The sequence below is a fragment of the Phascolarctos cinereus genome, unplaced genomic scaffold (genome assembly GCF_003287225.1).
Source record: "Phascolarctos cinereus isolate Bilbo 61053 unplaced genomic scaffold, phaCin_HiC Scaffold_726;HRSCAF=1367, whole genome shotgun sequence".
Classification (NCBI taxonomy): Eukaryota; Metazoa; Chordata; class Mammalia; order Diprotodontia; family Phascolarctidae; genus Phascolarctos; species Phascolarctos cinereus.
In genome coordinates, this window is record NW_027556098.1 from 402,408,756 (window position 1) to 402,435,776 (window position 27,021).

The 27,021-nt window shown below is 45.5% G+C and overlaps 1 protein-coding gene across 1 annotated transcript in view; it reads right to left on the minus strand.

The window, feature by feature from the left end:
• Positions 1-27,021, minus strand: part of PLCH2 (phospholipase C eta 2) — a 341,798-nt gene that overhangs the window by 15,616 nt on the left and 299,161 nt on the right. The window contains 8 exon segments of the mRNA XM_078145756.1: positions 69-215; positions 846-930; positions 1,753-1,877; positions 5,007-5,114; positions 7,237-7,419; positions 10,143-10,240; positions 10,617-10,699; positions 12,807-12,899. Of these exon segments, the coding sequence (XP_078001882.1) occupies positions 69-215; positions 846-930; positions 1,753-1,877; positions 5,007-5,114; positions 7,237-7,419; positions 10,143-10,240; positions 10,617-10,699; positions 12,807-12,899 (922 nt within the window).

Below are 27,021 nucleotides of genomic sequence, written 5' to 3' on the forward strand. Positions count from 1 at the left end.
TAGCCAGTGCCATAGCTAGAGCTCATTGAATTGGCTATCACCCAGTGACTTAGGAACAGAGAACTCACCTGGCATCATGCTGTTAAATGCCAACGTCCTCTGTCCAATGAAGTCCCGTCCAATGGGGTCATGATCCCAGACCAGAAACCGGACCAGTGCAATCTCCGGCATGTGCACTGTAAACACCAGGGTCTCCTCCCACATGGGGTTAAAGCCTAGAGGCCAGAGGAAGGCAAAGTGGACTTGAGCCCAGAGGAGAAAACAGGCTTCATCTCTGACTCAACTCCCTTTTCCAGGATCACTGTAAATTATTCCCTTTATTTCACTTTAATCTTGTTCTGTTGCATGCCAAAAGTAATGAAGAGTCCACCAAAATCCACCGCAGCATGAGGAATGACAGTCTTTGCCCAGAATCATTGCAGTTACCCCCATGACTCTGGTTATCATCACCTCCCTTTTCCATAGCCCAAAGACTGTGGTTCGTCCTTCGTTCTCAAAAAGGACAAATGACATCAGGAGGGTCTTGACTTGTGCATGAATTGGATTTAAGTGAGGTAGAGTTGTGCAGTCATCAACCTCACTCCTGAGACTAAGAACATAAAAGGAAGCAACCGCCTTTCAGAGTCCCTCTGGTTCTCACCATGACCAGAAAAGGAGGGAAGAGAGAGGGAAGCAGGTGGGCATCCCTGTCATGCCCGCCCTCCCTGCTCTCCTAATTTAACTGTGAGTTCTAAAGGTTAGGGAGGGTTGTCTCTGCTTCTTTGGGAGTTCTCTCCTACAGCAGACAGTACAGGGCTCTGGCTTCACATGTTGACACAGGGAGAGTAAAGGTAAACGATGCTCACCATTGTCATCCACAACCCTGGTCTGCTCCTTGTTACAGTCCACAGGTAATCCGATGATCTCCACTTCCACAAAAGGGTCGATGATCTGGAAGGCAAATAGGAGGATGGGGGGTGGGTGGGAAGCTTGGGAGGTCAGTTAGTACAGCCTCCTATCTCCCAAGACATCCTTATGTTTCATAAATATGTCTTAGAGTCATACAGGCACCTAGGTGGTCCAATGGACAGAGGGCTGGGTGTGGAATCAGAAAGATGAATTCAAATTCAGCTGTAGATGCTTACTAGCTGTGTGATCCTGAGCAAGTCATGTAATTGCTCTCTGCCTCAGTTTCCTCATATGTAAAATAGAAATACTCATAGCACCCATTTCCCAGGGATGCTGGGAGATACTTGTAAAGTGCTTTGCAAATCTTATAAATACTGGCTATCATCTTCACCATCGTGGCTGGAAAGGCCGTTGGAAATCCTCCATTTAACAGATCCTCTCATTTAACAGATGAGGTAACTGAAGACCAAAGAAACATAAATACTTGGTCAGGATCACGTAGTATATTAGTAGCAAGAAGGAGATTTGAAATCACAGAATCACAGAGTTGGAAGGGATCTCAGAGGCTGTGCAGTCCAACCCATACTGGAAAGAGAGTTTCTCCCCTACAAGATACCCATCAAGTGGTCTTGTAGACTCTGCCTGAACACTTCCAGCAGTCCATCCTGCTTTTGCCATCATTTCAGGATGTCCAAGCCTCCTTCCTACATCTCTTTGACCCCAGCCCATTACACCAGGCTGCTTGTCTCCTGTTTCTATCCAATGGCCCACACCATCCTTGTCCAATGCCCTCTGAGGCCTGTTGGTACTGGTCAGCTCACCTGCAAAGATGAGGCCAGCCCCTTGTCCAGCACTCCCACCTACCTCTCCTCGGTCACCCAACATGGAGTCCCGTGGTTTAGGGAGCTGCTGTCCACTGATAATCCGGAGTATCAGCTGTTTCTTCAGCTGCCCTGGGAGAGGATCTTCAGAGTTGGGATTAAAGACACCTAGAAAAACACAGAACCTGGAGATGTAACACAGAGGGTCCCATCTCTAGGCCATGGATTCCACTGGGGAAATTGGGAGCAAGGATCTCTGCCCTTCACTGGGAGACCAGGCTATATGACCGAGTGTCTGGAGGCTCAGTCAATCAGTCAGTCAACAAGCTTTTCTTAAGTACTGATTCTGAGTCAGACACTGGGCTAAGAACTGGGAGCAGAAATAAAATCAAAACTATGGTCTTTGCCCTCAGAAGCTCCCATTCTAATGAGGCAGACAACATGCAAGTAATTCTGTATTGACAAGAGACACACACTGTTTCAGTGAGAGGCAAGGTGGGGAGGGAACTAGGAATGCTTCCTGCAGAAGGTGGGATTTGAACCAAGTCTTGAAAGAGGCTAGGGAAGCCAAAAGGCAGAGGTGAGGAGGGAGAGAGAGTGTTTCAGGCCAGCCAGAGATAGCGTGGTATGGTGGGATATGCTCTGGATTCAGAGTTTGGAGACCTGCATTTGAGACCTGACACTCTGTGATCTTACACAATTTCCACTCTTTCTCTGGGCCTCAGTTTCCTCATTTGTAAAATGTGGGGGCTGGATCAGATAATAATGACCATTTATGCAGCACTCTAATCTATTCAAAGAGCTTTATATCCAAGTATCTCCGTTGAGCCTCATAAGCACCCTATGAGATGAGTGTGAGAGATATTATTAATTCTGTTTTATGTATTTTTATTTTTTTAATTTTTGGTGAGGCAATTGGGGTTAAGTGACTTGCCCAGGGTCACACAGCTAGTGAATATCAAGCATCTGAGTCCAGATTTGAACTCTGAGGCCGGAGCTCTATCCACTGCGCCACCTAGCTGCCCCAAACTCTGTTTTATAAATGGGGAAACCAAGACCCAGAGAATTTTAGTGAGGGCAATGAGGCCCCCTAGAAAAAAAAATGCCAATTGTGGAGTCAGAGGATCTTTGTTCAAATCCAGCTTCAGATGATTACCACCTGTGTGACTTTAGGTGAATCACCTGGGCCTCAGTTTCCACATTTGTAAAATGAAGTGGTTGTTCTAGTTTTCTACTCTGACCTCCAGGGGCCTCAGTTTCCTCATCTGTGCAATGAAGGTTAGGCTAGATGACCTCTGGGGTCTTTTCCAAGTCCAGAGAGATGCTTCTGTGATGTGCCCACTGTCATATGGCCAACATGCCTAAGGGGCAAAGGTCACACTCAGGTCTCCTTGACTCCAAATCCAGCCCCTTTGCCCCTATACCTGCTTTGCTTATCTTTGCTGTTGTTTAGTTGATCAGTTGTATCCGACTCTTCCTGACCCCATCTCTTCTTGGCGGAGATACTGGAGTAGTTTGCCATTTCCTTCTCCAGCTCATTTTACAGATGAAGAAACTGAGGCAAACAGGTGAAGTGACTTGCCCAGGGTCACACTGCTAGTAAGTGTCTGACGCTAGAGTTGAACTCAGCTCCTCCTGACTCTGGGGCTGGCTCTCTAGCACCACCTAGCTGCCCTTGACTATTTTTAATATTCGATTATTCTACGGCTACAAACTCCCATCCCCTCAAAAGGAACAGATCTTACCTCGAGCATATATGCCTTATTACACCATGACCATGGTGTTTCTCCATACTAGCCTCTGTTCCAAGCCCATACCATGAATGTAACCCCCTCAGGTGCATCACTCAGTCTAAAATTCCCAGGATGCTGAGAACAGTCTGCTGGTCAGACAGGCTGTGGGGCTGACTAACAAGGCTGCCTGAGGGACAGGGGGCTTTGTTGAAGTGAAGCTAAGCAGACCAGGTCCAGCCTGACCCCATCCGCAAGAATGACAACCTCCAGAATTCTATTAGCAGAGTACCAGGCCAGGGGCTGGCAGATACCAGCTCACGGAGGGCCAGGCTGAGTGGCTTCAGCAGAGACAGTTGTGAATGTAGTATCCCCTTCAAACGCTTTCATCCAGCCTGTTATCTGTGGCAGCTACAGGAGCAGATAAAGGATTTGAAAACTTGAGCATGAGGGGAAGTAGGGGCAGAAAGAGAAGAAACGGGGTTTAAAATTTTAAAAAAATCCATAAAGTCATTTTCTTGAGGCAAGGAGGGTGAGGGGATGAGAGTGGAGACAGTCAGTTCAGAGGCTGTGCATGGGCAGACAGATGTGGTCAAGATGTACCACACAGTCCTTGGAGCATCAATCCTTCCACCCCCACCCCCCCCCCCACCCCCCAGCCCTAGGCCTTTTAGAACAATCTCCTCGTGCCAAAGGGCTAGCAGATAGCTCCCCAGCAGGAAGGCAATGCACACGGGCCCCAACTGCCGCAGCTGCCCCTTTCCCCACCGAAATGGCTCCAGGGGCAAAAGCGCCCAGTTGCGTCTTCGTCAGTCATTACTCAGATTAGATTGTAAGCTCCTGGAGGACAGGGCTTGTCTTTTCCTCTTTTTGTATCTCCAACACTTAGCACATTGTCTGGTATATAGCAGGTGTTTAATACATGTTTGTTGACTTACTGGCTCCAGTTTTTGCTCACTCAAGTGACCCAGATCTATTTATATTGCATGTATTGTCTCCTCCAATAGAATGTAAACCCCATGAGGGCAGGCCATCTTTAATTTGTGGCTTTGTAACCCCAGTGCCTGGCACTCAGCAGGCATTTCATCAATGCCTGTTGAATGGAACCAAATTCCAAATGTCCAAAGAACAGAGTGATCTCAGACTCCTTTGGTTATGTGTTCGAGTCCTCCCAGCCAGGACCTTCCTGATACCAGCCCTAACTACCTGCTTATAGAGGGTGATTCACTTGCCCCTTTTCATCCTTCTAGATGCTATGGCCTCTCCATGTTTCCATGGTTCTCTCCTTTCCCTTTCCTACTTGCAGATGCCCAGTATCTACTTTTAGACTCTTAGGAGACAGTGTGGTACAATAGACAGATCTCTGACCCTGCTGTCAGAGATTCAGATTCCACTCCTGGCATTTCCTATCCAAGGAAACTTTGGGCAATTCCTTTACCTCCTTGAGGCTCCATGTCTGTTAAGCAAGGGGGTAAGACTCAGTGGCCGGGCAGGCCCTCTTAGCTTGATCATGAGAAGATCTAGTCTTCTCCACAGCCAGGACCCAGCCAGTGATGCTCCCTCTTACCTTGACACATGCACTGGGGCTTGAGGACATAGCCACAGTTGCCATTGGCATTGAACTTGGCTCGGTTCAGCTGGAGCATCCTCCCCTCTGACTGGTAGTTGAGGGCAACTGTGGGGAAAACATGAGATCAAGGTCAGTTCTGAGCCTGAGCCAGCTGGGCAGAGAAAGGACAAGTATCCCCTGACTGGAGCCAGAGCTGGCAGGGAGACAGTAAGCCCTTAGGGGGCCCTTTGCTCCCATCCACAACCACCCAGTCCATCCCAAGCCAGTAAAACTCATTGAACTAACAAATATGAGCACCCGGTATTCGAGAGAACAAGAGGAGAGAAATAAGCATTTATTATGTGCCTACTGTGTGCCAGGCACTGTGCTAAGTACTTTACAAGTTTTATCTCATTTGATCCTCACAACAACCTTGGGAGGTAGGTGCTATTTTTATTTCAATTTTAGAGTTGAGGAAACTGAGGCAGAGAGAGGTTAAGTGTCTCACCTAAGGTCACACAGCTAGTAAATGTCTGAGGCTGGATTTGAACTCAGGTCCTTTGACTCCAAATCTCCCTGCCAAGATTCTTTACGTGATTTATTCCAGTTGGGTTGTTTTAACACAACAGCAATGCAGATCATGAATTGGGGTGTAGGCGTGAGCACTTGTGTGCCTAGCACAGTGCTAGGCCCCTTGGAGGAGATGAGAAATTACAGATCATGGTCTCTCTCCATGGGCAGCTCATAGGTTAGTCAGGAAGACAAAATACATGAACGCACACTATTGGCCTGAAGCTACATGTGATTCAGGGCTGTTTGGGTGCCACAGACCTCAGGACTGAAGGAAAGGTTTAGAGAAAAGAGACATCTTAAATAGGTGAAGGAGTGGTCAGGGAAGGCTTCACAGAGGAGGTGGCACCAGGGCCTTGATGGGTGGGCAGGTGTGGGGAAGGGCACTCTTTGCAGCTGCCACCCCTTGCTCCCAGCTCTGCCTCCTGGGACCAAAGAAAAGGCATTCAGTCATTTTTCAGTCATGTCCAACTCTTTGTGGCCCCATTTGGGGTTTTCTTGGTAGAGACACTGGTTTTCCATTTCCTGCTCCAGCTCCTTTAACACATAAGGAAACTGAGGTACACAGGGTTAAGTGACTTGTTCAGGGTCACACAGCTACTAAGTGTCTGAGGCCAATTTGAACTTGGGAAGATGAATCTTCCTGACTCCAGGCCTGGCACTGGATTCATTGCGCCACCTAGTTGCCCTAGGTGCCTAGTGGATAGAGCATGGTACTTGTAGCCAGAAGTTCAAATCCAGCCTCAGGCACTTATTAACTGGGGGACAACTTTCTCAGTTTGCTCATCTATAAGATGAGATAATCATAGCACCTAAACTCCTGGGATTATTGAGAGGATCAAATTAGATATTTGTAAAGCACTTTACATACCTCAAAGAACTCTGTAAATACTAGTATTTATTATTGTTGTTATTATGACTATTGGAAGGAAGCCAGGTATTCCAAAGGATGGGGGATGAGGAGGGAAAGCATTCTAGGCATGGGAAGGGAACACGTACAAGGATGCAGTATCATTAGAGATCATTTGGTTCAACTCCCCCATTTTATGGATGAGAAAATTGAGGCTCAGAAATGTGATATGATCTGTCCAAGGTCACATAGATAGTAAGTGGCAAAGGTGAGACATGGACCTAGTTCCTCCAGCTCTCTTTCCACCAGGAACATGGGAGAGTATGGGAGACATCAAAGAGATGTGCCCAACTGGAGGGGAGGATTGCATTGAAGAGAAGCAAGAAATGAGGGGAGGGCAAGATCATTTGGATCATCTTTACTGCACCCTGCTTTACACTAGGGAGAGTGTACACCAGCAGAGGTCTTGTCTCCCCTATCAGATTGTAAGCTCTTAGAGGGCAGACCCTCTGCTTTACCCATCTCTGTATCCTCTATGATACCTAGACAGAGGGCTTAGCACATACATACAGGTGTTTTTGGATGAATGAATTATGTGGCTCTTGAGTTCCAGGTTAAATAACCTGGACTTTATCCTGTGGGTGATAGTGAGCCATTGCAGACTTTTGAGCAGGGGAGATGTGTGCTAAAAATACTTGGACATCTCCAAGTCCAATTTTTGGCCCCAGAGAGTCTTAGAGGCACTCTTTCTCAGCCCTCTCTTGCCCTGTCTGGAGCATCCTTCCCCCGAGCTTCTGCTTCTCCGGTCTGACCCCTCTGTTTACTTACCCATCTGACATCCAGCGTTCCAGAAGGGCTGGGGGTTGTAGTTACTTGAGTCGACCCGGTAAGAGGATGGGTAGATACGGGAAAGCTGGTGCTGGTTGAAACGCAGGTAGTGGGCCGGCTTCTGTTGGAGAATCTGATGGGCCTTGGTCTCACTAAAGGATGACACTTGCCAACTGCAGGAGACTAGGATTAGAAATTAATCAAATTAATTAATCAACAATTAATCCAGTTGAATTCACACCTGACACCCAACTCAGCTGCAAAGTACTTAGCACAGTGCCTGGCACATAGTGCTATATTTATGTTATTAATTGTTACTATTATTATTATTATTATTATTATTATTATTATTATTATTATTATTATTATATTATGTGAAAGGTCATGTGGATCACACAGTACAGACTAACTTGCTCTGTGACCTTAGGTAGGTTGCTTAACCTCTCAGGGCCTCATTTGGATCAATAAAATAATAAGATCGGACTAGATGGTCCCTAAGGCAGGCAGGTGGCCAAGTATAGTCCACAAGCCTGGAGTTAGGAAGAACTGAGTTAAAAATCTAGTCTCAGATACTTACTAGCTCTGTGTGACTGTGGGCAAGTCATATAACCTCTGTCTGCCTCAGTTGCTTCAACTATAAAATGGGGATCATGAGAGCACCTACTTCTCAAGGGAGGATCTCATAAGATAATACTTGTAAAGTGCTCATAGCATAGTGCCTGGAACACAGTAGGTGAATAATAAATGCTTTTTTCTTTCCTTCTATCATCCCTTCTAGCTTTGATAGTCTATGAGTCTATAGCTACGGTAACTACCTTCCAGGGACAAAGTCTAATTGGGACATGGATACAAAAAATCAGATAAGAGAGATACAAACATAGTTAACTGTAAGAGCTGAAGGGAGGCGGTGTTACTTTTGACTAACTGGGTACAGGGGAAAGAGATTATGAGGTCAGATGGGACGCTTTAACTATGCTAGTTACATTTATTTATATATAATTTATATAAATATTATAGAGTATAGATTACATTTATACAATACATGAAAGTAAAAGTGATTTGTAAACTTAAACCCTTAGGAAATGTTGCAAACATTTGTTTGGCGCTTGCAACCTTTTAGTTTACAAACAATTCTAATCACACTCTGGTCATCTTGTTCCCTGGTCCTCCTAAGACTGGAAGTAGCCTAAGAGAAGGGGAAAGGCTGCTGGATGTGGGTAAATGGAAATCACATGAGAGCCTTCCAGCCATCTGCCAGTGAGGAAGGAGAGAGATAGATGATTCCCTCAGAGCCCCTCATACAAATTGGCTCTTGTAATAATGAGCTTGAGCCATAGAGTGAGCATTTGATTCTGTTCAGAATAAATGATGAAAGTATGTGATACATTTTATGAACAAGTTTGATTCAAAAGGATTTCAATTAAATTTAAAAAGTGATAATGTTTTAAAAGGCTTGGTGCATAAGAGGAGATATGCCATGTCATCTGGAGATCACTTGGAGGATGTTCCAGCTGCATGGTGACAAGGCTGGTCTCAGCCACTGCCTTCTTTCTCCCTTAAACCCAGGAGAAGCCAGGACTCCAGGCAGATATTAGAGAAGAAAAATCTCTCCGGGGCAGAAACACACAATTGTAATGACCACGTAGTGGAACGAAGGATCAGGCAAAATCTTGTCCCCACCCTCTGAAGAGAAGATCCCACCGAGTGGGGCTTCATCCCTCAGTGAAGGAAAGTGGGGCTCTCGGCATCCAGGTGGCCTCACTTCTGAATACAGAGGTTTGGCTTTCCCAAATTGGGGCCGATTCAGGGTTGGGCATCTCTGTCCCTGGGTCCTACCTGCCCACCATGCCAGGAGTGCCCTCCATCCTAGTCAGCACTTTTTGGAATCTCTTGGTCTCTTCAAAGCTTAGCTGAAGGACCACCTTCTATCCCGGTCCTTTTCTTTGGCCTCAGGGGGCAGACCCAAGCAGCATGGAGGTCAATTTCAGCTCTCAAATGAAAGCTGTCTCAAAATAGAACAGGCTGCTTCTGGAGGTGGTGACTGCCTCTCCCTCACTGGAGGTCTTTGAGCAGTGGCTGGGAAACCACTTATCAAGTACCTTACAGAGGGGATTGCTTTCATGAACTGGGTAGGCCAGATCTGACAGTCAATCAATAAACATTTATCCAGCTCCTACCATGTGCCAGGCACTGTGATTACTACTGAGATAGCCTCTTAGGTCCCTCTCATGAACTGCTATCAATATCCCCTCCACAAATTGCCTTGAATTTATTTTGCATAAGCATATCTTTCTATCTATCCACCTATCCACCTACTTATCCATCCATCCATCTGTCTGTCCATTCATCCATCCATCCCCTCTCCTCTCTTTTCCTCTCTTCTCCTCCAAATAGACTATAAGCTCCTTTTCACTGTCTCCCAGAACACAAGTGCTTAACAAATGTTAGCTCAATAGAGGTCATCTAGTCTAACTTTCTCATTATCGAGAGAAGGAGATTAAAGGCCAGGGATAGGGAATGACATTTTCAAGGTTGCACAAAGAGTAGGGAACCTAACGGGCAATTGAGCTCAGGGCCTAAGGCTCTACAACCATCGCCCCTCTACTAGACCCTGACAACCCTAAAGGATGCAGTTATACATCACTGTAAGGTTCCCAAGGTTTTTTAAAAGCCTCATGACCCCATGAGGCAGGCAATGCATCCCATATGCACATCCCTCCCCAGTTCCTTGAAACCACGCCTCCATCTGCATCTCTCTCCCTTCCTCTCCTCACCCTCCTCCCCGTAGCTCCCTTCCTGTCTCCTTTCCACTTCTCTTCACCCCTACACTTCCCCTTACTCCTGTAGTTCCCTCCCCACTTTCTCTCACCCCCTGGGATCTGGGGGGGGGGGCTATCCCTACTTACTCTCTGTCTCCACGTCATGGATTCCAACAGACTTGGTGTATTTCACCAGGTCAGAGAGAGCCCTGGACAGTTTCATGGTCTTCTTCTGCCGGCTTATCCTACATGAACCAAGTGAGGGCAGAGGAGAAAGCGTCATGGTCAGCTCACACAGGTACAACCTGTCACCTCCACCTTCCCAGAACTTATCAGATACACCTGTCATGCGCAGTGGCTAGAGTCATGGACTTAGAATCAGGAAGACCTGAGTTCAAATCCTTCCTCAGACACTTACTAGCTGAAACCTCCATTTCCTCATCTGTAAAATGGGGGAGTGGGTCTGGATGGCCTTTGAGGTGCCTTCCAGCTCTGGATCTAAGCTCTGAGAACCTCTGGGATGTGCTTGTATGCTGAACGCTATCCCCAGATGCCCTGCTGGAACTCTCTACCCATCCCTTCCCATCTCTGACCACCAGGTGCCTGCCCCAGGGAACTGACCCTCTGCTCTGGCTTCCTTGGGCGTCCAAGTCATCATCGGCTTCTTCTATGCTGGAAGTTTTCTTTAACTTGCTCCCTTTTTTCTGCATAGGGAGGAGAGAGATGTGATATTAGCCAGCCACAGAAAGTCAGCATTTACACAGCAGCAAAAATAACACTCGATTTAACAGAGGCTGTGGGTTCACATCCCAGCTCTGCCACTTATGACATGTGCAGCCTTAAGGGAATCACTTCACCTCTCTAGGACTCAGTTTCCTCATCTGTAAAATGAAGGGATTGGACTCCCCTCTTTCCTTCTAGCCCTCAATCTATCAGCCTCTGTACTCAGGGAAGTCTATGCACAACGATTTGAGGAGTCAGGGAGCACAAACAAGGAGGGGATCCCAAAAGGAGATGGTATGTGAAGGAAGCTGTGAGGGAGAGGTGAGTGAGGTAAGAGGCTCCGGCAGCAGACAAACTCCTGAATTCCCTATGGGCCAAGAAAGCCCTGTCCCACCTCAGTCACTCCTTGGAAGGATCTTAGGGCCTCAGTCTAGGAAGGATGCTTTTGTCCCCTCTCTGTCCTCTCCTGCCTCCTCTCATTGCATCTCAGCCTGTGAGCCCCTTTACCCCACTCTCACTTTTGTCTATTGCCCATTGTTTGGCTCTGCAGTGTTCCTTGGGTCCAGCTAGTAGGAGACTCCTGGCCAGCTCCTGCTCCTGAGACCTGATGAGGGATGCATGTAAGGTCTCTAGGGAGGAGGGCTTCTGGAGAAAGCACCTGGCCCAGGCTGTCTGCTGCTGCCCAGTGCCTGGAGCCCGGCCCCTGCCTTTGGAATCTGCCCAGACAAACAGATTCTTCCTGATGTTTGACCATGACCTCATCCATCTTCTACTTTTTCCAGAAGGAGACTGTAATAACAATAGCTCACATGTCCAGAATACGAGAGAGTAGGCAAGGAGAGGCATTTATAATGTAGCAGATAGAAAGTCCAGGACTTGGAATCAGGAGACCTGGGTGTGAATTCTGACTCACACTGTGTAACATGGGTATTGTTTTCCCGATAGGATATAAGGCCCTTCAGGCCTTTGCTTTTGTCTCTGGATTCCCGGTGCCTAGTACAGTACCTGGCACAAAATAGGTACTTAATTACTGTTTGCAGGTTGATGGTTAAGTGCTTGCCACTTCAGTCACTAAGGGTTTATCAAGCTATTATTCTGTGCCAGGTACCTCTCTGAGCCTCAGTTTCCTCATCTCTTAATTGGAGGTAATAATATTTCAATTAGCTATTTCATAGGGTCATTATGATGAAAGTAGTTTTTTCTTGTTGCTCAGTCATTTCAGTTGCGTCCGACTCTTTATGATCCCACTTGGGTTTTTCTTGGCAGAGATACTGGGGTGGTTTGTCATTTCCTTCTCCTACTCATTTGACAGATGAGGAAACTGAGGCAAACAGAGTGAAGTGACTTGCCCAGGGTCACCATATGCTTATTGACTGACAGAAGTGGCAAGTGTATCAATCAAGTTGCGAGCAATTATTAAGCACCTAGTCTGTGCCAGGCACTGGGGCTATAAAGACAAAAACAAAGCCCCCAGAGAGCTGGGATGCTATGAGGGGGCTGTTGTGGGGATCACGCAAAGGAGTCTTTGTAAGGTGTTTTGTAAGCCTCAAAGCACTATTTCAATGCCAGCCATTCTTACCAGACATAATAATAACAATAAATAATCTAATTTTATCTTTAGATCTAATTATATACAAACACATAGATAAAACATTTAATACACAAATATAAATTATATGCTATATTATATGTACAGTACGAATTATGTACAGTTATAAAATTAGTAATATTATTAATTCATAGTAATACTACCCCTTCCCTTTAATAGAAGGATTAAAGGATTATAAATTTAGAGCTAGAAGGACCCTTTTGGGTCATTTAGTCCAATTCTCTCATTTTAAAGATGAGGAAACTGAGACCTAGAGAGTGGTCAATGTGACTGCCCAGAGTCATGTTGGCAGTAGGAAGCAGAGCAGCCATTTGAACCTGGCCCCCAATCTAGTACCCAAATGAAAGAATGCCCTGTCAAGTATTAGAGAAATGTTGGTTATCAGTTGCATTTCATTGGTTTGCTTGGGCACATCTCTGGCTCATGATTCTGACTCCTGTCTCGAAAGCCCAGGGACTGGCCTGGAGTCCCATCCTGACCTTTCGTTTGGAGAAGCTACTCATTAGTAATCGACTGTTCCTCTTGCTGCCACTCAAGTCCTCCCCGGATTCCACATCTTCTTCAGCTTTGCTCTGTTAAACAGAGAAAGCGAGGGAAGGAGAGAGGTAGAGAGAGAGAAAAAGAGAGAGAGAGAAAGAAAAGAGAGAGAGGAGAAAGATAATAACATTAATAGTGATAATACATAAAGTTTATAAACCTCATTTATACACCTCATTTGATCCTTATGACAACTGTGGGAGGTGGGTGCTGTAATTATTTTTAGAGAGGAGGAAGCAGTGACTTGTCCAGGATCACACTGCCAGTAAGTTTCTGTGTCTGGATTTGAACTCCGATCTTCTTGAACCCAAGTTGAATGTTCTAGTAGAGGCTTACCCTATCAGAGACCTTCAAACAAAGGCTGGATAATCACTTACTAGGCATGTTCTCTTGTCTGAGAAGGAGCTGAATCAGATGACCTCTGAGGTCCCAGCTCAGAGGCCTGGGGTCTTAGCCAGGGCACGCAGCCCTCTTTCCCAAAGAAGCAGCAGAGTCTGAGCCTACGCAGTCATGAGAGGCAGTGGAGTCGAGGCTGGGGGGGAGAGGGGTGGGAGAAAGAGCGGTAGCTGAAATCAAGAGAGACCGAGTTTGAAGCTGAGTTCTGACAGGTCCTAAATCATGAGCAAATTGCTTCTCTGATCCTCAGTTTCCTCTTCTATAAAATGGGGATGCTACCTACGTCATGGGGGGTGTTGTGAATAATAAATATGAGTTCTCATTTGACCCTCACAGTTCTCCTTCCCCTCACCCCCACTCCCAGCCTTGGAGGAGGCAGGGCAGAGGTAAATCTTCTCTGCTTACAAGACCTTGGGAAAGTCACTACTTCTAGTTTGAATTGCCTCCTGTGTCCAATAGGGGGTTGTATTTGACCTCCAAGGTCTAAATCTTATGAATTTATCCTTCCTCCTCTTGTAGGGGAGAGAGGGCTGAGGCCCCCAGGACCTGGGGATGGGTCCAACTAGGCCCAGTTGGTGAAGGTCATAGGATTTTAGAAATATCACCACCACCACTACCATCATCGCTAACAATCATGTCTTAAGGTTTGCAAACCATATAAACATATTTATAAATACATGTTTTTATGTATTTTAAACATGTGAACATAAAAAAATATAAACATATTTTATCTCATTGGCTCTTTACAACAACTCTAGGAGGTAAGTTCTGTTTTATTCCCATTTATAGTTGAGGAAACTGAGGCAGACAGCAGTACAGTGACTTGCCCAGGGTCACAGAACTAGTACATGCCTGAGACAGGATTTGAACTCGAGTCTCCCTGACTCCAAACTCTTTGCTCTTTCCAGTTCGTCACCTAGCTGTCTTGCAGAAGCAAAGACTCTTAGAGCTGGCAGGAGCTTTGGCAGTCAGAACTTAGCACAATAATCAATCCAAAAAGCATTTATTACATACCTCCTGTATGCCAGGGACTCTCTAGGGCTATAAGGTGAAGAGGAGGCCCTAACCTGCATTGGCAGAGGGAGTTTCCTTTTCTGGGAGCATCCTACACCAGTGAAATCATGGATCCCTACTCACTCCCTATCCTTACATACCAGGTATAGAATAAGTATTTAACACTAGGCTGGATTTTTTTCTTCTTTCTATTTTCCATTCTTACATTTCTTTTTCTTATAAGTGATGGCTCTCCAGGAAGAAGGAGAGAGAGAGAGCGATATGGGGAAGATTTAGGATGAATAAAGACAAAATCTACTCATAAAATTATTTTTAAAATAAATATTTGATGAATTGTTGATTGCCTAACCAACTGGCCTTTTCCTTCATACAAGGGGCCATCCAGCTGAACACTGCCAGGCCAGGCCCTAGCTGAGAGCCCTAAGAAGGAGGGCTCTGTCTTGGCCTCCTGTTTTCCAGGAGCTCAGTCTCCTCCAGCATGGATATTGCCAACCACAGACCATTCACCACTTATTCTCAGCTACAGCAGAGCTTGACCCAGGCTCGCCCAGAGGGATTTCCTGTGTTTACCAAAGCCTTAATTAAACTGAAATCAATGGGTTGAGTCGAGTGTGCCAAGAGAAGGGAGAGAAGAGAGAAAAGAAAGGGAAGAGGGAAGAGGGAAGAGGAGAGAGGAGAGAAAAAAGAGGTGGAGAGAAAGAGGAAAGAAGAGAAGAAAGGAGAGAGAAAGGTGATAGAAGAGTGAAGGAAGAGGGAAAATGAGAGAGGAGGGTGAAGAGAAAAGGAAGAAGGAAGGAGGGAAGACAGAGGAGGAAGAAGGGAGGAAGGAGGAAAGAAGACATAGGAGGGAGGAAGGAAGGAGAGAGACAGAGAGAGAGAGAGACAGAGACAGAGAGAGAAAGAGAGGGGAGAGGAGACAGAGAAACAGACAGAGGGGAGAGAGAGAGGAGTGGGAGAGAAACAGAGAAATAGGAGAGAGACCACAGAAAAAGAGAAGACAGGGAAAGAGAGAGACAGACAGGCAGAAGACAGACACAGACACAGAGACAGACAGAGAACAAGAACCTGGGCTTCTTTATCAACCTGGTCACCCTCCAGACTCTTGAAGTGACATCTTCCCAAAATTCATCTCCAGAACTGGACCCAACACTGTGATGTGATGATAACAACAGTAACACCTAATACTGACATTGCGCTTTAAGGATCACAAAGTGTTTACAATAGAGCATCCAGGCAGGGCACAGCAGTGTGAGATCATCGCCTCTTTGTTTCTCTCCTTTCCCATCAAAAGAGGTGTGGTAGGGAGACTTGACTTGGGGTCAGAGGACCTGGGTTTACATCCTGTCTCAAACACTTACTAGCTGTGTGACTCTTACTTCTAGTTTCTTCCTCTAAAGAATGACGGTCAGGCTGGGTGGCCTCTGAGGCTGCTTTCAGCTCTGAATCTATAATACTATGAGTTTAGGCATATCTCTTACCTTTCTCGGCCTCAGTTTCCTCATCTGTAAAATAACAGTTAGCCTAGATGACTTCTAAGGTCTAAATCTATGATTCTGTGAGCTTGGGCAAATCACCTTAACTCCTTGGGCCTCAGTTTCCTTCTCCATAAAGTGAGGGGATTGGATTGGGTGGCCTCCAGCTGAAGAGGTCCTTTCTAGTTCTAAATTTCTGATCTTTTGATCTTGCATCTCTCACATCAGGGGAGCCCAGAGGAGTTGCAGACAGTCCTCCCCCACCAGGAGAGGAAGGCCAGGACCACTCCCCACTTTGACCACCGCACCCTTCCCTCTCCCTTCTCCCAAAGGAGCCAGCTGAACTGCTCAACTGTATACCACACAGCGCTCCAGCTCGAAAGGGAGCCAGCCAGAGTTTGGGGAGGGGTGTGTGTGTGTGTGCGTGTGTGTGTGTGTGTGTGTGTGCGCGTGTGTGTGTGCGTGTGTGTGCGCGTGTGCGTGTGTGTGCGTGTGTGTGTGCGTGTATGTGTGCGTGTGTGTGTGTGTGCGTGTGTGTGCGCGTGTGTGTGTGTGCGTGTGTGTGTGCGCGCATGTGTGTGCGTGTGTGTGTGTGTGTGTGTGTGTGCGTGTGTGTGTGTGTGCGTGTGTGTGTGTGCTGCCAGCCTCCGTGGGCAGCACTCCTGCTTTATAAGCCACAATTATTAAAAGATTAAATGACCTACAGAATCCAGGCCTGTTTAGGGACAGGCTTGAATATTAACATGGGCTTATTCCGGAACAAAGCCTGCCTGCTTCCTATCCCAGGCCGCTAAGCCACTTCCTGCCATACCAGAGGCTCCCAGTCTTTGCCTTCATCCCCACCCCACCTCCTCAGCCCCTACAGAAAAGCAGGGGGAGGGAGGGGGAGGGAGAATGGGGAATTCTGGCTTTGTTAACAAGACTGTTCACCTGGCAGCCTCCTTGACAGGGTGGCGTGTTCCACCGTGGAAACTGGAGCTCTACATAAACATTTATATAAGCACCAAATCATATCTTGCTCTTGAGGTACTTATGGCTATAGCCCTCTTTTCCCTGGGTTCCAATTTTTGGTTCCCAAGACTGCGGCCACCTGAGCTCCTTTCCAGGGGAAGACAGGCTGCTTACCAGAGGGCAGAGAGCCCCATGAAAACTTTATTAAGGAGATTTCAAGACTATTTCTCTTGAATCCTCTCAATGGGTATAAGTGGCAAGGGAGAGGATTTCTCCTGGCAAATTAGGGTCTTGCAGACCACGCTGAAAATGCATCAGTAAGGGCTGGGCATCAAGGTGAAACATGGGATAGGAGCCACGGATAGAACACATACTCACGCTGTCCCCTATTCCTTTTCATTCCTATATACACACCCACCTACAAGCCCACGTACACACCTACGTACAAACTGCATACATATACAGACATGTCTATCGTTGGGTATATGCATACCTACCTGCATGCCATCTGCCATCTCTCTCCTACTCCCACACAGGAGCATAGCCACCTGCACAAATCCTCTGCCTACATATGTATACAGACACATCCATGCACTGGCACGTGGCATGCATGTATCAATTGACCCTTATTTCTATATAGGTGCACATATCCACGTACCAGTCCTCCAAATGCATGCATTTACAGTAACACTGAAGCACTGGAACATGCGTGCACAGGAATAACATCACATTCTTCCACCTATACATATGTACATACCTACATAAACCGACCCATCTCCCCAACTACATCTGACTCTCTCTCTCTGTGTCTGTCTGTCTGTCTGTCTGTCCTCACCTATATTAGACTGTGATCTCAAGAGCAGGGGAATTGTCTTCCCTTTCTTCATGTCCTCAAATGCTTAGCACAGTGCCTGGCACATAGTAGGTACTTAATAAATGCTTGTCACTCCCTAACTACATTCATAAGTATTGAATGGTAAAGTGGTAGATAGAACTCTGGACCTGGAGTCAGGAAGACTTGAGACACTTTCTAGCTGAGTTACCTTGGGCAATTCAATTCAATTCAATAAGTATTTATTGAGCATCCCCCCCCACCGGCCCATCCCCGCATGTAAGCACTAGGGATACAAAAAGAGTCAAAAGACAGTCAAGTCACTTAATTTCTCTGGGCCTCAGTTTCCTCATCTGTAAAATGAGAGGGTTGTACTAATGACCTCTGGGGTCCCTTCCAGCCCAAAGTCTAAGATTCTAACTCACCTGACCTCTCATCATTTTACAGAAGAGAAAACCGAGGGCATTGGGAGTTGATGACATCAGAGGTCTCTTTGGGTTCTGAATCTCTGATACTACCAACAATTAAAATGCTACCCAGCCACAGCTTCTCAGCAGGAACCACTTATATGCTTTCTTTCTTCTTTTCTAGGGGGAGGGTAAGGGTTAGGAACTGGAAATATGACTTAACAGGAAATTTGATGCCTGGGGTTTAGGGGTGGGATCATTTCAATGGGATAAATATGACAGTGGGAGGGTCCTGAGCTCTTTTGGGGAGCAGCAGAAAAACATCTTACCTCACTATGATACAGATCCTACTAGCTACTCAGGTATCTCACTCTTCAAGTACCTATACGAGGTCTTTCCCAATTCTTTTAGCTGCTAGTGCCTTCCCCTTTGTGATTACCATCCATCTACCATGTCTCTTCTATGTAGGGGCAGCTAGGTAGTGCAGTGGATAGAGACCAGGGCAGGAAATCAGGAAGACCTGAGTAAAAATCCAGCCTCTGACAGTTGCTGGGTGAACACTTCACCACTGTCTGCCTCAGTTTCCTCACCTGTAAAATGAAGCTAATAATAGTACCTACTTCCCAGGGTTGTTGTGAGGATCAAATGAGATAATAATTGTGACTTGCTTTGCACAATGCCTGGCACATAGTAGGTGTTATATAAATGTTAATTATTATTATCATATACATGTTTTCCCCAGTAGAATATGAGGGTAGTTTTCAAAAAAAATATAAGATGTGCAAATGCAGAGCCATCTCCACTCCAAATGTTCATATGGACTGTTTGTGCCTGACCTGTGGTAGAGCCTTCCAAGCTTGTATTGGTCTGATCAGCCACAGTCAGACACAGGGTACCTTGACCCCAACATAGTGATATTATTTTGATTGTATTCGAGATCCAATTATGAGGGCAGGGACTGTATTTTTCTTTGTCTTCTGAGGGCTTAGCATGGTGCTTGGTGCCTAACAAAGTCCTTAATAAAATAAATGTGATTGATTGATAGGAAGTCCCACAGGTGAGTCTGACAGCGAACCATGTTATAAGTTCCACAGGGTGTCCTGAGCTCTCCCCTGAAATATGACGATAATAGGAAAAATAATAACCATGGAATTGTATGCTGGAAAAGACCTTTGAGTTCTGCCTGTCTCCTCATCTCACAGAGTTAATCATAGGATTTAGAGCTGGTCAGGAAGTACTTTAGAAATCCAGCTAAAGCCAGCCTGTTTACTTTGCAGAGCGTTAAACTGAGGCCCACAGAGGTGAACTCGCTTACCCAAGGTTACAGAAATAAGCAGCAGAGCCGTGCTTCAAATCCAAGCCCAGGATTCTTTCCCTTATTATTCAATGACATGCTGTTACTGCAGGAGACTAGAACCCAAGTCTCTTGACTCTTTCAGGATTATAGACTAAGAGCTGGAACAGACGTCAGTACTCATCGCGTCCTAATCACTCCATTTTCCAGATGAAGAAATTGAGACTCAGTGGTCACATCAAAATAGGTAAGTGGTGGAGTCAAGATTTGAGGACCTCCCTCTTCAAATCCAACCCTTCTCCTACTGTACCTAGCCAGTAGATTTCCAAAACCAACAGTGACTAGACCAGAAGGACCATGGTTAGCTAGGTAGGAAGCCTGTGGACCTGAAAGACTTATTTCTTCCTCAAGAAGGAGGAAAATTCCAAGGTCCCAATGATTCTCCAAGCCCCAGGGTTCTCTAATAACTGTTGGCATTGAGCAGCTAACTCACTAGAAGTCTGGCAAAGAGCCCAAAAAAAGGAGAAGGGCATGGCAAAGGATGAAATGGACAGATAGTGTCATGGAGACAATGAATATGAGTTTGGACAGACTTTGAGAGATAGTAGAGGATAGAAGGGCCTGGTGCATACTGTGATCCATGGGGTCACGAAGGGTCAAACTCCACTAAAAAACAACAGTAACAAGAAGAAGTCCATTAAGTTTGAAAGCTCTCTACTCTTGGGATTGTCCTCAGATCAGATAATCAAAGGGATGCTCTAAAAAGGCCAAACTGCTCTCTCTTTTACAGTTTAAAAGCAACTTTGCACTGGGGAGCCCTCTCCCTTTCAAAAAAACAAAACAAAACAAAGCTAGAAAAGCTGAGAATATATGATAATAGCTTTTATTTCAATGGTGCTTTAAAGATGACAAAATACTTTCCTTACAACAACCCTATGAGGTAGGTAGAACAAACGTGTTAATTCCCGTTTTAGAGATGAGGAAACAAATGCACAGAAGACTCATTGTCTTGGGGTAATATGTGCTCTCCTATTGACTATAAGGGTTGGTCTGGAAGGTCTGACCAAAGCAACCCCTCGGCCTCAAGGTGGAAGGGGAGACCTTGGAAGTCTTCAAGTCCAACCCCCTTATTTTACAGATGAATAGACTGAGGCACAGAGAGGTCATGCTATTTGTCACATAAATTATAAGCAGGAGAGCCAGGAAGGGGACCTAGACCTTCTGACTTCAAATCTTGGGTTCTTTCTCTTGGAATAGTCTAGAAAAAAACACAACTGATAACAGCTAGCTACATAAATTAGAAGCAGGAGAGCCAGGAAGGGGACCTAGACCTTCTGACTTCAAATCTTGGGTTCTTTCTCTTGGAATAGTCCAGAAAAAAACACAACTGATAACAGCTAGCTACCTGTACCATCTTAAAAAAAAATACCTCCAGAATATCCCTTCATCTCACAGAATCTCAAAGCCGAGAGAGACCTCAGTATCCACTTGCTTGACCACCAATACGGACCTAGTCTCCTTCTGGTCCAACCTGCAAGGGACTGTCCAAATCTTTGACAACGGGTCATCTAGCTTCCATTCAACTCAGCAAGCATCTATTAAGAATCTGCTGTATGCTAAGCGCTAAAGAGAAAGGGACAAACGTGATGAAACCATCTCTGCCTGCAAGAAGCCTTACATTCTACTATGTGTGTGTGTGTGTGTGGAGGGGGACAATATGGACACAAATAAGTTGTTTTTTCAGTCATTTCAGTTGTATCTGACTCTTCATGACCCCATTCGGGGTTTTCTTTGCAAAGAAATTGGAGTGATTTGCCATTTCCTTCTCTAGCTCATTTTACAGATGAGGAAACCGAGGCAAACAGGGTTGAGTGATTTGCCCAGGGTTACACAGATTAGAAGTGTCTGACGCTGGATTTGAACTTGGGTCTTCCTGACTCCAGATCCAGTGCTTTATCCACTGTGCCACCTAGTTGCCCACAGATAAGTTAATACAAAGTGATTTCAGGGAATCCAGAAGCACTAATAATTAGGGGGAAAGAGACTACTAGAGGCTTTGTTTAGCAAATAGTAACTGAGCTGAACCTTGATGGTAGTTAGGGATTCTGAGAGGATAGAATATATACTGAGCAGAAAGGACAGCCAACGCGAGGTCAGAGAGGTGGGTGATCACATGTTCAGTTTGTGGAATATCAAGGAGGTGAGCTGGGTGTGCATAGGAGTAAAGTGAGGAGGAAGTCCATCCCCCTTTGGGACAGCGCTCATTGATGGGAAACTCTGACAGCCAACTTAAATTGGCCTCTTGGCACCTTCCCCCATGCTCCCAGTTCTGCCAAGCAGAACATGGCTAATCCTTTTTCCATTACTTGAGGATAACTCTCATTTCTGTCCTCAATATCACAGGCCCCACGCTCCTTCCATCTTTCACCTCTGCTCCCCCACATATACCCATGTATAACCCACCTACATCTGCTGTCTGATCCCAATGATAACTGGAAAATGCCAATTTAATAGAAGCTCAGGTGTTAATGGAGAAACCAGGAGAAAGGAGAGGTGGAGGAGAGGAGAGGGCTGTCACTTCTTGGGTTTTACTTAAACGGAAAAGGTAGACTATATTTACTTAGAGGCCTGAAATATTTATTTGCTGTTCTCCACACTCATTGTTCAGTGAGCGATACATTTGAGGCCTTAGGGGAGTGGAGATGCGGGGCCCAAAGAGCTCATACTACAGAAAAATCTTTAGAGTTCAGCGAACCTAGGATACTGAGTCACATGGGGAACTGTACCACTTACTGACATGGGACCACAAGCAAGGGATAGAGTATGCCTGGGGTGAGTTCATCAACACGGAGAGACTCTAAAGGGACAGAAGAATAACAATAATGACTGACATACAGATACAGTGTTTTAAGGTCATCCTATTTGGGCTGTGAGCAGCTAGGTGGCACAGTGGATAGAGCATTGGGCTTAGAATCAGAAAGATTCATTTTTCTGAGTTCAAATCTAGCTTCAAACACTTACTAGCTGGGTAACCCTGGGCAAGTCACGTCACCCTGTCTGCCTCAGTTTCCTCATCTGTAAAATGAGCTGGAGAAGGAAATGGCAAATCACTCCAGTATCTTTGCCAAGAAAACCCCACAGGGGGTCACAGAAAGTCAGACATGACTGAAAGGCAACCTGACAACAATTTGGGCTGCATAACAGCCCCGTGAGGATTTTATTTTGTTTTTGTTTTTAAGTCCAAACCTGTGGTTTCATCACACCTTCTTTGGTGCATGTCAACCACCCCTTCAGTAATTTATAGTCTAAGAGAGCTCCCTGAAGGCACTGAAGGATCACACCACTGGTAACTATCTGAAGCAATATTGCCATCAAGCTCGGCGTTGTACAGGTGTCTGAGGTGGCAATCGAACCCAGGTCCCTCCTGATTTCAAGAGCAGGAGGCACTGTAGCCGCTTGTTTGGGCATCGTTATTTGCTTGTTGTCTCCTCAAGGGCAGGGGCTGTCCTTGGCCTTTCTTTATGTCTCCAGTACTTAGTACAGTACCTGGCAGACAGTAGGAGCTTAATAAATGCTTTTATTGTTGTTCAGCCATGTCAGATTTTTTGTAACCCCATTTAGGGTTTTCTTGGCAAAGTCCTTAGCAAAATACTGAATGGTTTGCCGTTTCCTTCTCCAGCTCATTTTACAGATGAGGAAACTGAGGCAACCAGGGCTAAGTGTCTTGCCCACAGTCACACAGCTAGTAAGCATCTGAGGCTGGATTTGAACTCAGGAAGACAATCTTCCTGACTCCAGGCCCAACACTCTATCCACTAACATTTTAATAATGCAAATAGCTTCACAAACTCATATATATATACTTGTATCTATTTATGCAAGTATATACATAAAATGTAAACATACATATACACACATACATGTGTTTATATATAATTTATGTATGTGTATGCATGTATGTGTGTGTATATATGTATGTATATTTACATATTTGATCCTCACGCTAACCTAAGGGTTAGATTATCCCCATTTTACAGATGAGGAGACTGAGGCCAAGAAAAGTAAAGCTACTTTTCCAGAGTCCTATAGCTAGGAAGTTTCTGAAGCAGGGTTGGAACCCAGGTCTTCTTCCGCTCACCCACCTGGCTGCTCCAGCCTGGGGCTTGCTTGGTTTCTGGAGACAGAAGGATTACAGGGTCCTAAGATGGGGCCCTTTTATTCTTTTATATAATAGTGAAGGAAACCAAGCCCCAGAGAGTTAAGTGATGTGTTAAGATCACTCAGGTAATAAATAACAGCCAGGACTTTGGCCCAGCTCCTCTGACTCTGCATTCAGTGCTCTTTTCCCTACATCATTCAACTCTTCTTTCATCACCTCCCAGACTCCCTGTGACCACTGCTGCATTTCAACCCAGCAAAGCTACTTAATGAGCCCAAGAGACCACATTGTACACCCCTCCCCCCAACCTGAAAGGGCCAATGTACCTGCCTCAATGAGCCAGAGCCCAGGAGGAGCCTGGTCTTCCTCAGGACCACAGGATTTAGAACCAGAAAGGACTGTGGAGATAATTTCATCTAATCTCTTTAGGGACAGCTAGGTAAATAGAACTCTATTTTCTTTTTGCTTTTTTGCTTTTTGGTGATGCAATTGGGGTTAAGTGACTTGCCCAGGTTCATACAGCTAGTAAGTATCAAGTGTCTGAGGCCAGATTTGAATTTAGGTCCTTCTGACTCCAAGGCCAGAGCTCTATCCACTGTGCCACCTAGCTGCCCCAAAATGAGATAGCCAGATCTGAACACAGCACTTTTTTTTGTTTTTGTAAGGCAGTTGGGGTTAAGCAACTTTCCCAGGGTCACACAGCTAGTGAGTATCACGAGTCTGAGGCCGGATTTGAACTCGGGTCCTCACTCCAGGGCCAGTGCTCTATCCACTGCACCACCTAGCTGCCCCTAGTAGATAGAACTCTAGACCTGGAGTTCAAATCCTGACTCAGACACTTTCTATGTGTGACTCTGAGGAAGTAACTTAAAAATCTCTCTCAGGCTCAATTTCTTCATCTGTAAAATGGGGATAATAATAATGAGATTTTACATACACACACACACACACACACACACACACACACACACACACACACACATATATATATATATATATAAATATATATAAAACATAGTACTTCATGTACTTAAAAACCCCATATAAAATTAGCTATTTGATCTAGGAGGAAACTGAGGCCCAGAGAGAAGATGGTTATCCAGCTAAGTAGCAGAGCCAGCATTCTAACCTAGTAGGGCAGCTAAGTGATGCAATGGTTAGACCACTGGCCCTGGAGTCGGGCAGACCTGGATTTAAATCCAGCCTCAGAAACTAGATGTATGACCTTGGGCAAGTCACTTCATCTCCACCTCAGTTTCCTCAACTGAAAAATGGGGATAATAATAGCACCTCCCTTGAAGAGTTATGAGGAACAAATGAGATGTCTTTCCTTCCTTCCTCTCTCCTTCCCTCTTTCCTTCCTTCCTTCCTTCCTTCCTTCTCTCCCTCCCTTCCTTCTTTCCTTCCTCCTTCCCTCTCTCTTTTCCTCCTTCTTTTCTCCCTTCTGCCCCAGGTCCTTTTCACTATTCTGCTTAGATAACAGACTCTCTAGGAGGGTGAAGACCAGCACCCCAGGCCTGCCCCCCTGACACCTGGGCTGGGCCCATGCCAAGTTCTAAGGACAGACAAGAGCATCCTTGGCTCATCCCCCCTCCCACGGGCTGCACCATCAGTAAGCCAAGGCTTACTGCCCTCAGAGCTGGATCCCACGGTCGCGGCAGTGTGGGGGAGGCACCAATGTGGCAGAGGTTCCATCTCCCATTAGCAGGACTAGCAGCCTAGGGTCACGGAAAGGACCCTGAATTCAGGTCCAGAAGATCTGAGCTGAAATGCTGCCTTTACTTCCTGTATCAGTCTATGGTCATTCCTTCCTCTTCAGACCTCAATTTCATCCTCTATAAAACGAGGAGACTGGAATAGAGGACATCTAAGATCCCTTTCTGCTCTCCTAGGCTCCTTGGTCCAGAGCTGGTAGGGAGGCCAGAGGCCATCTAGTCCAACCGTGCCATTTCATAGAAGGGGAAACTGAGGCCAGAGGAGGATCAGTGACTTGCCCAAGGTCACACAGGTTGTAAGGGTCACAAGCAGAATTTGAACCCAATTCCTCTGACCCCAGAGTCCATATTCTTTCTACTCTACTGCCCTGCCTCTACCTTCCCAACCAACTTTCTGGTCCACTCTTGGCAGTGTTTTTTGGGTTCTTTTTGGTGTTTTTTTTTGTTTGTTTTTTTACAAAGCCACCATCCATTGACTGGGGAATGATCACACAGGTTGTGGTGTGTGAACACAGTGCAGTCTTAGAATGCTATGAGAAATGACTAATGTGATGCATATAATATCAGAGAAACATGGAAGGACAGATATGAACTGATGAAAAATGAAGTACCAGAACCAGGAAAACAATATACACAATGATTGTTCAGTTACATCTGACTCAATGTGACCCTATGGACCATAGCACACCAATGCTGTCCATAGGATTTTCTGGAGTGGTTTCCCATTTCCTTCTCCAAGGGATTAAGGCAAACAGAGGTTAAGTGACTTGCCCAGGGTCGCACAGCTAGTAATTGTCTGAGGCTGAATTTGAATTAAGTTCTTCCTGACTCCAGGTCCAGTGTCCTATCCACTGAGCCAACCAGCTGCCTCCAAGGCAAACAGAAGTGAAATGACTTGCCCCGGGTCACATAGCTAGAAAATGTCTGAAGTCTTATTTGAATTTTCTCATGCCAAGCCCAATGCTTGTGCACTAAGGCGCCCCCTAATGGCCACAGGTATGACTACACCCATGTAAATGGAAAGGACGATGAAGCTGACCTCAGTGTAAGAATGTTGACCAAGCTTTGTCCTGGAGCAGAGTTAAGAAAGAAGCTTACTTCCCTCTAGGCTTTGCAGAGGTGAGGAACTATGGGTGCTAAAATCTGTGTGTCAGACACGGTCCATATATATGTTACTTTTCTGAACGGCTTTTCCCCCTCCCTCTGCCCTGTTTTTTTCAGTTTATTTGTTTGTTAAAAGGAAAGGTTCTCCATGTAATGAAAGGGGTGGGGATGGGGAGGATATTTTTGAAAATTATAATTATATAAAAAATGAAAGATGGGCAGCTAGGTGCATTGGATAGAGCACTAAGTCTGGAGTTAGGAAGACCTGAGTTCAAATCTGGCCTCAACACTTACTAGTTGTGTGATGTTGGGCAAGTCATTTAACCCTGTTTACTTCAATTTCCCCATCTGTAAAATGAGCTGGAGAAGGAAATGGCAAGCCACTCCAATATCTTTGCCAAGAAAACCCCAAATGAGGTCATGAAGAATCAGACATGACTGAAATGAGTCAACAACAAAAAATCCCCAAAAGATAGCAATGGATGTGGTTTTTTTTAAAGCATTGTACATTTCTATAGTTCGCTAAGGTATGCAAAGTATTTTAATGCATTATCTTATGTTATCCTTACAATAACCCTCTAAATATCACATGCTATTATTATGATTATTATCTCTATAATAATATGATAGGTGACATTTATATAGCACCTTAAGCAAAGCACTTTACACATATCTCATTTGAGTCTTACAATAAGCCTGGGAGGTTGGTGCTATTTTTATCCCCATTTTACAGATGAGGAAACTGAGGCCCAGAGAACTTAAATGAGTGATGCAGCTCGTTAAGTGTCTGAGGCAGGATTTGATCTCAGATCT